Source organism: Mus pahari, chromosome 13 (genome assembly GCF_900095145.1).
Source record: "Mus pahari chromosome 13, PAHARI_EIJ_v1.1, whole genome shotgun sequence".
Taxonomy (NCBI): Eukaryota; Metazoa; Chordata; class Mammalia; order Rodentia; family Muridae; genus Mus; species Mus pahari.
The window spans coordinates 20099720-20108672 of NC_034602.1; the positions used below are offsets into that span (position 1 = coordinate 20099720).

General features: G+C 39.1%; 1 protein-coding gene across 2 annotated transcripts in view; it reads right to left on the reverse strand.

The window, feature by feature from the left end:
- The window catches only part of Abca13 (ATP binding cassette subfamily A member 13), a 433105-nt gene that overhangs the window by 145119 nt on the left and 279033 nt on the right, over positions 1-8953 (reverse strand). For both annotated transcript variants that reach the window (XM_021210848.2, XM_029545204.1), the window contains 2 exons: positions 8137-8220; positions 1604-1673 (listed from right to left, as the gene is read on the reverse strand). In XM_021210848.2, the coding sequence (XP_021066507.1) occupies positions 1604-1673; positions 8137-8220 (154 nt within the window). The remainder of the gene's footprint in view (positions 1-1603; positions 1674-8136; positions 8221-8953) is intronic.

The window sequence follows — 8953 nt, forward strand, 5'->3', positions numbered from 1 at the left end:
AGAAGGAAAGAAGGAAAGAAGGAAAGAAGGAAAGAGAAGGGAAGAAGGGAAGGAGGGAGGGAGGATAAGGCAAGAGAGAGAAAAGCAGAAGTAGCAGAAAGCATGGCAGGAGAAAGACAGAGAAGGAAGGGGAAAGAGAGGAAGAAGAGGGGAAGTAGAAAGTGATTCTTTAGTGAGAGTACTTGCTGACAGTGCTGCATGCTGTCCACCCTGCTACCTACTCAAAGAGAAGTCACATGGAACAGTTCCTTAGAGAAGCAGTAGTAACACTGTTTTAGCCACTGTTACTGAAGTGTGTTTGCCCATAGATGGTGCTCATTTGGCATCTTTCTTTTTTTGTGTACACATTATTGAAATCTTATATTTCACGTGAACTGGGCAGAAGTGGGAGCCATAATACCATTCTGATAGTTATTCATTCTCCCTATCCCTTGACACCCTATCTAACCCAAACAGACTTTAGAGTTGTGGTGAGAAAAGCCATCACTGTAACTAAATGACTAAATCTAGGTTCCAGAGAAAGCACTGAGAGCATACAATGTTAGGGGTTTCATGATAAAATGGAAGAACAGAGGCAAAGAAAAAGAAAAACAACCTCTGGCCAGTGCAGAGAGTCAAGGCATGCAGGCGAATTCTCTGACCACAGCGTCCACTAACATGATGTCCTCTAACATGATGTCCATTAATCTTAGGGCCATCAGTCCTTATAATCACCCACCATGTAGCTGTGATGTCTTTCTCTCTTCCTTTCTGAGTTTTGTCTATGAGAATAAAGCAAATGAAACTATTCAGATGCCAACTCTCTAAAGTAACTAAGCTGCTGAAGTAAATGAATTCCGTGGGCCACTAAATAAAAAAAGCCCATGAATGTGTTCTCCTTAGGGTCCTTCCCTTTATGGATGATGAGTGAAGACCTTCTTGTTTCCCTCCAGAGTCCTTGCATTGCAAGCAGGACCTCCATGTCTACTGTATTTGATGCTGGAATCAAACTTAGGGCTTCAGTTAAACTATATCCTTAGCCTTTTGAAAGGTAAATTAAGATTGCCACATCTGATGGTTGGGAGTAGCCAACAGATCTAAGCCTTTCACTAATTACCTTCTGCAATTTCCTCTGAGGTGAACTGCAATCAATTTTCCAAATACATTTCAGCTTTTTTTTTTCTCTTCAAAGACAACATAGCTATGGCCTTTACCTTAAAAGCAAAATATCTACTTGAGGTCACCCTGTCTTGAGATGTGAGATCTTCCCTCAAAGGGGATGTCTAGCTTCTCCTCTCTACCTGAAGAGGATTCATCTGCTCAGTGAATCCCAGTGGGGATGATGATTAAGAGGCAAGAGCAAGCAGTAGAGTTGGTAGGAAAGCTATAGATGTGAGCAGGGAGTGAGCAGGCAGAAGGGTCTGTATGAGAAATCTATCATGTTCACTATAAGGGAGAAAACTCTCCACAAGAATGTAATGTAGACATTAAGAGACTTAATCACCAAAATTAGAGTTAGGCAGATTGAAGCTTCGGATTTATTATTATTATTAGTGGTAGTAGTCATTGTCATTATTATTTGAGATTTATACTCTAAATGGTGAAGGGTACTTCAGAAACATACCAGACAGCCACATGAGTCCTGGAATTCTGGGCCAGAATAAGGGTCTCTAAGCCAGCTTGAAGAATTCATCCTAAAGGGGGAAGAAAAGGAAAATTGGAAAGACAGTTTAATGAAAAAAAGAAAACTACTTTATTTCCATAAAAGCACATTGTACCACAATAGAACACCATTCAAAAGATAGCCATCTCCTTGCCGCCAAAACAGAACTCTGACTTTTGTTTTCACAGTGTGAGCTATTAATCTGATGACAATGGTTTATGACCATGCCAAGATTTCATGATGTCACACAGGGATTTTCTTAGCTGTTCATGCTGAGCATGTTATCTGGGCTCCGTGTGGACCCCAAGACTCTCAGATCATAAGCAGATATCAAGAAGCAACTAGTAATTGCTTATTAATTGCATTAGATTGACATGTTTATTCATTTCTGTGTCATGTCAGAGTAACTTAATCACTTAGAGAAGAGCTACAATTAAGTTTCCACATGAAGAAAGATTGTGAGGATTTGGGAGACAATGAATAGTAATGAATAAACAACTCTTAAACTGAATCCTATATTTACTTATTTAATTGTGCGTGTATGTGTGTGTGTGTGTGTGTGTGTGTGTGTGTGTGTGTGTGTGCGTGTGTGTATGATATAAAGCAAGTGTGGAGGACAAAGAATCACTGTTGGAGTTAGTTGGTCAGGCAGGCAGGCAGGCAGGCAGTCAGTCAGTTAGTTAGTTAGTTAGTTAGTTAGTTAGTTAGTTAATTCTCTCCTTCCATCATATGAGGCCCAGGGATCAAGCTCAGGTCCTAGGGTTTGGCCATCTGGCTAGCTGTAGAAAAGCTTTTATATTCTATTTTTCTGTAGACGTTTATCCTTGAACATTCTAGACAGTAATGTTCTTACAATTTTAAGTCAAATTTTACTTTAGTGCAGATAATTAATCTGAATTACTCAAATACCAAGAGGAGGTAAAATTCATGCTAGTTTAACTTATCCCTCCTCTCCCTGTTTCTCAGATCTCAAGACAAGGGGAGCAGTTTTAAGACTTTAAGCCATTAGTTGGTGGTCACACAGCAGGACTGACCTGCCAAGCTGAAAGCAAACCCAGGCTCTCTGCATGGGTGAGCTGCTCCAACAGCAGATAGATAGGGAAATAACACCGTATTGGAAATAGCCAGTTCAACAAAAAAAAAAAAATTTGTCAATTCTGCTCGTCCGACTGGTAAGTATCAGTTCCATACAATTTTCTAAATACTAAAGGTGATCAGACTTGCCTAGTATTAATATTTTGGATAATTAGCACATAGGGGTTCCAATTAGGGATTCCTGAGTTAACAGGGAAACAGCGCTTAAGGGAGTCGAATGTTCTAGCCAGATGGCTGTAATCTAATTAGTTTTGTTTTTAAAAACAATGACTGTTTGCATCTCTTACATCCAGCAGGGGGCACTTTTTGCTGCAGGTGATATTCAAGGGATTGAAGGTTGTGGTGTAGATGTGGCCTCTTCTGCAGAGCCCATGTGTGCCAAGGTTTGGTCTCAGGGAGGTAGTGTTGGAAAGGGTAGACTATCTGAGAAAGGAAACCTGGTGCAAGGCAATTCAATCACTGAGGGCATATACTCTCATAATAGACTCACTGTTCCCATGGGACTGTACTTAAATAGCCTATGAGAGTTAACAGCAGATTTACAGCAGCCTGCTGTAAGCAGAGCTAGCCTGGTCTCTGGCTCTCGACCTTGGCATACATTCTCTTCATATGTCATCCACCATTGTCAAATCTATTATCATGCTGCTCACCAGGGCCACACAGATGTTCACATCTTGTTCTCCAGCAACAGAACTCAGACCTATTTTGTTAAATAAACCAAGTATTTTGCTAAATAAACAAAGTATTTTGTTATTGATGGACCAGCCTGATTCCATGTTAAGATTACAAACCATCTTGTAACAAGGTCAAAGCAAGCTAATTCCTGTTTTCTGGAAAGCTTAAGTTTGACCATGTCTTGACCCAATTTCTAGAATTTGACATGTTCCACACCTCACACCCTAACCTCCACTCTAATAAAATAAGATGTTTTGTCAAGATACAATATAACCAAAAACTTGTGGAAAGTCCCTAGCCTTGCAGGTTTTAGAAAAAAATAAAATAATAAAATAAAATAATAAAACCATTTCTCCTGTGTTTGGAACTGTTTTCTCAAATCCCACTTTAGAAAGACAACCCTGTATGACAGAAAATATAGCCTGCTTAATTTGACCAAAAAAATGTGGTTCAGTAATCTTTACTCTAGTTCAGTAGTATTAACACTATAGCCACAGAAAGGAGAGTAATATAACTTTGTATAATTTAATGAGTTGTTTCTGAAGTCCTTATTGTCCCATCTTAGTCTTCTGATATTTTTTTTTTTTAGCTTTCTTTGATAGAAAAAAAATTCCCTAAGATTTGAATGCTAATCCATGACAATATCTAACAGATTGGGGGTTTTGGGGTATCTGAGTCTCTAACAAATTTTGTATTCAAAGATTTACTGTGAAGCTCTATATGCATTCATAAGAGACAAGCAGATGAAACTGCCCGTTAGGAATCAAACACATCTTCGTAAGTTTCATTCTAGCTATTATCTAAATATACTTGGAGTTCTCAGATCATGTCCCTCGTGTGCTTTGTAGCACACAACAGTGTTGTTGTTTGTGAGTTCAATGGGCTTTGAACATGGTCTCTACCATGTGGACTGAATAGGACTTTCAGCTTTAGGGGTGCCTGGAGTTTTTAATAGCATAACATGCACCTTAAATCTCAAATAGAGGGGCAGATGTAAGGACCTCCTTCTTTCTAAAATGGTTTTCTGAGATATACACTTGCTTAAAGGGTCAACGAAGCTTCACTGGGGTCACCTTGCAGTTTGAGGTGAAGGTTATTTGTGCTCACGTGCAAGCACATTGATGACGACAGAGGCAGAGCAGCTGAGTAAGCTATCTACGTCACAGCGTCAGTAAGGGTGAGATCTGACTGAGGCAGCCTGGGATCCAGCTGAGTTCTCCACCTGCACATACCTGCTTTAGATTCATCCTCTGTGCTTTCTACCCTTGATCTTCAGAGTCATCTTCACAGATGAGCCTGACCAGAAGCAGAGCCAATAACCACTACCACCGTCTAGAGCTAGCCTGATAGCTTTCCCTGAGCACCTGTTCTGGACAAGGAAGGGATGTGGAGACAAGGGGGTGGGGGTAGAGTGGGGGTGCCCTAGCAGCACTGTAGAGAAAATGACCTGGACATACAGACAGAATTGTGAACATCTTCTGTCAGTCATAAAGTATTGATTACCCCCACCCCCAGTGTTTTCCTTTGAAAGAACAGATAAAAGAATTGTCCTATTTTCTGCTAGTCATTCTTTCCTTAATATGATATTAGTCCAAAGATGGATCACATGTGCTCCTCCTGTTTCTGCTCCTCAGAGGTATGTATATTTTACAACCTGTGTTTTTAGTAGAGAAGAGAAAATGAACACATCACCTCTGAATCCTTCATTGGATAAATAAATCCCTTTGTCTTCCAAGAGAAGACTGAACTGAGGCAACATAATTAATTTTCTTGTAATCCTTCCATACTGACACCATCAATAGTTATTCAGTCTCAACTAATTACCAGCATGACTAATAAGCAAAATATGTCATCATGAACTAGGAAACATATATCTAATTATTTTGTCTGAGTTCTTATGTATATCACTGAAAAGACAGGCATGTAGTGTCCAGGACACTATCATGGCTTTTATCTCTTGCTTCATTTGCTCCATTTGTAATTATAAATTTCTTAGGAGCAGATTCTTTGCATTTATCTTGGTCCTTTAATAATAGTTGATTTGCAGTGCATCCTCGATGAATAATAGGGGAAATGACAGTAATGGGAGCATTTATAAAGCAAGGCATGCCTCATCAGGGTTCAGAAGCCAGGCATCTTCCCCTCCCCCAGTGTTACTCTCACAGCCCCCCCCCCAAAAGCCTTCTCCCAAGCAATCAGCATATATTGACAGGCTAGTGTTTTATCTTTGTTGTTGTTGTAAATGTATGAAATTAGGGAAATACTAACTAAAAAAAATTGAGAATTTAAACATGTAAGACCTCAGTCATGGTTCTAATTTTATAGAGGAAGAAGGCAATGTATTTTGCTGTAGCTAACTGTTCTGAGGTCATCACTTAAATGCAGCATGATCATTTGTTAAATAATGATTCCAAGTTTTAAACACAGCTTTATATTTTTCCTCACTGAGTCTCACCAACATGACTACCGAAACGTGAGCTGAACAAGGGAAACACCCTTAGACACACCAAAGTAGATGGGAGAAAGCCTACAAAACCTCAACCCTACACAAAGAACTGCGGGCAACTAAGAGATGCTGAGCATAGGAGAAACAGTCTTTCTAGAAGAAGAGCATATCAGTGGAAATATAAGTAAAGGTAAGATTATACAGACTAGATATGGGAATAGATATTCATATACCGACACAATGACAATTAATGAAAACTGAGGCTATAGACTTAAAAGGGAGAAAGGAGAGGTATATGGGAGGGCCTGAAAAGAGGGAATGGAAGTAATATATGTTGTAATTATGTTATAATCTCAAATTAATGTTTAAGTAAATTGAGAAAAAAAAGGCAAGTAGGCCACTCACACATAAACATAAAACAGTAGTTACAATCCAGAGGACATGCAACAAGGAAAACAAATGCAAACATTGTTCAAGATGTTGGGCAGTTGCAGATGGGATGTCATGAAGTTGTAGCTTTTCCACTTATGGCCTTTCATGAGGCCTTGGGCAATTTATAAATTTTTCCTAAAATTCAATTTCTTCATGTAGGATGAGATACTGTCTCTCAATTATGACAGGGTTTGGGTGAAATTTAAATAGAAGAAACAAAAGCAGTCTAGAAGCTGGGAATTTCAGTGCCATTAATAGAAACTGCCTTGCAGGCATGGAGGCACACACCTTTCATTCCAGCACAGTAACACCCTTTAAAGCATGGAGGCATACATCTGTGATTCTAGCACCAGAGAGGGGACAGAAGAAGGATCAGGAGTTCAAGATCAGACTCAGCTACACACTAACTTTGAGGTCAGTCTGGGATATTTAAGATGCCAAATCAGAAACAAAACAAAATATAATTAATACTAACAACAACAACATCAATAATAATATCTATTGCTTGTAATGCATTTGCCAGGTTCTATGACATACAGTCCCAGGTTGATCTTTGCATCAAATCTTCTGTTATTCAATTTACCCACAAAATAAGTAAGTTAGATAAAGAGTTTCCTACTACAGAAGGAAATCTAGGTTTGCTGAGTTTAAATGGCAGGTCTATGGTCACACAAACATGGAGATGGTCATGGCAGGGCTATGAATGAAGACAGTAAGAATTTTTTATTTTGATTACTTCAGAAAAACTGTTGGGTTGGCATTATCTTATTCATATCACAGTACTAAATGAATATTGAAAAATGTGGCATGTGTATACAGTAGTATCCAGCCATAAAAAGTAAATCATGTAGCAAACATGAGTAGAACTCTTCATGAACAATGAAGTAAAACAAAGAAAGAAAACTACCACATGTGTGTGCATGTTGTCTAGTAAAAATAATATAGTGAGAATTTTAGTTTCTTTTAAAAAAAAGTTATGTTATGTGAACATGTTTTTGTTTTAATCCTAGCCAGGTACAAGGCTGCTTCACAGCAGGTGACTATCATTTGTCTCATTTAGTAGCAGGAGTTATCAGCTGCATTTAGCATTCTGGGGACTCTTCAGCCTCTTAATGCCAGGGGCTCAAGAGGGGCTGCAGGCATGCTTCAAGGAGGCCTCTCTTCCCCATCTGCCACTAGATCCTGTGGATGTGGATTGTCAAGGGTTCATGAGCAGAGATGTTGGAGATGTTTTGACGATGGAGATTGGACTTGCCCAAAAAAGTATGGTGCTCCTAATCAGCAGGAAATATCAATTTTGCTGGATTAAAGAGGTCTATGCCCCATTTCCCCTATAACCTTCTTCCTGAGCTACCTAGTGTTGCAGGGTTGGAAGGGATTAGGGTGGAATGATGCTTGGGGTTGGAAGGGAGATAGAGGTATAAGAACACAATAAAATAGTAAAAAAAAAAATATGCCAACAATGCCTCAATATGTACAAGTGTTCTTTAAAATAAGTAACAGTAAAACACAATTCATGCTTAGTTGCTTAAGTCCTTTTGGTTTGAGTTTGCTTATGTCAGAGGAATATTTTTGTTTTGTTTTGTTTTTCTGTATTCCTCCAGAGCATGTGTCTATGAAAGATAGAAAGAAGTAATTAGGCAGTTTGTTCCTCGACATTCCATAAAATGAGACCCATTAATTAGACCCACTAATTAGACCCATTAATGTTCTACTCATTAAGGACTTTCACTCCATGTAGCCTAAGTGGGAACACAGACTGGCCCATCCTCTAGGGAGCAACACTCTGGGCTCCAGAGCTGCTGGTGTTGGATTCCCTGCCCTGCTGAGGGCACCAGATACTTACCTGTAAGCATCAGCACAAACAGGGTCTTGGTCTCTGAACTTGCGCAGAAGCACCTGAGTTAGGTCTGTGCCATGGTTCCCACTGCTGTTGATGGTGAGAAAACAAAGCACCATTAGAATCGAGCAGAGGATACACTCTGACCTCACCCTAGCCAAACTGATTGGTCTAACAATTGCCAGAGTACGAAATAAAGCGAATTTCCCAGTTCTTTTATGGAAAAGGTCACGAACAAGGATAAAATTGAAAAACTTCAAGCACAGCTTTTGCCACCACTCATATGAGTTTGTGTGTGTGTTGCTAGTCAAAGCACATTATTTTTATCTTATTTTCCATTAATTCTATAACCACTTTTACATATTTTCATGGATTTAAAATCAAATTCTAAAGGCTGCCTAATATAATGTCATCGTATGTTAATTTATTAAAATCAGTAAAATTATGTTCTCCATGCTGGAGACTTAACTTGGAACAAATATTCATCCTATTACTCAGCAATTCAAAACTGCAACTTATATTTATGTCCTTTGGTTTCTACATGCTGTTGAATCATACTTCTGTAGTAAGAAGTCTTCAGCACACAATGGGACCTGTGCTTAAAGCACACTTAGACTGATGGTGGTATACTTTACTGACCATAAGCCTCACATCTATTCGTAGTTCAAGAAATATTGCCAAAAATCAAGGTCATTCCCAACAATATCTCTTCTGGGCATATACCCAGAAGATCTTACAACTGGTAATAAGGACACATGCTCCACTATGTTCATAGCAGCTTTATTTATAATAGCCAGAAGCTGGAAAGAACCCAGATGTCCCT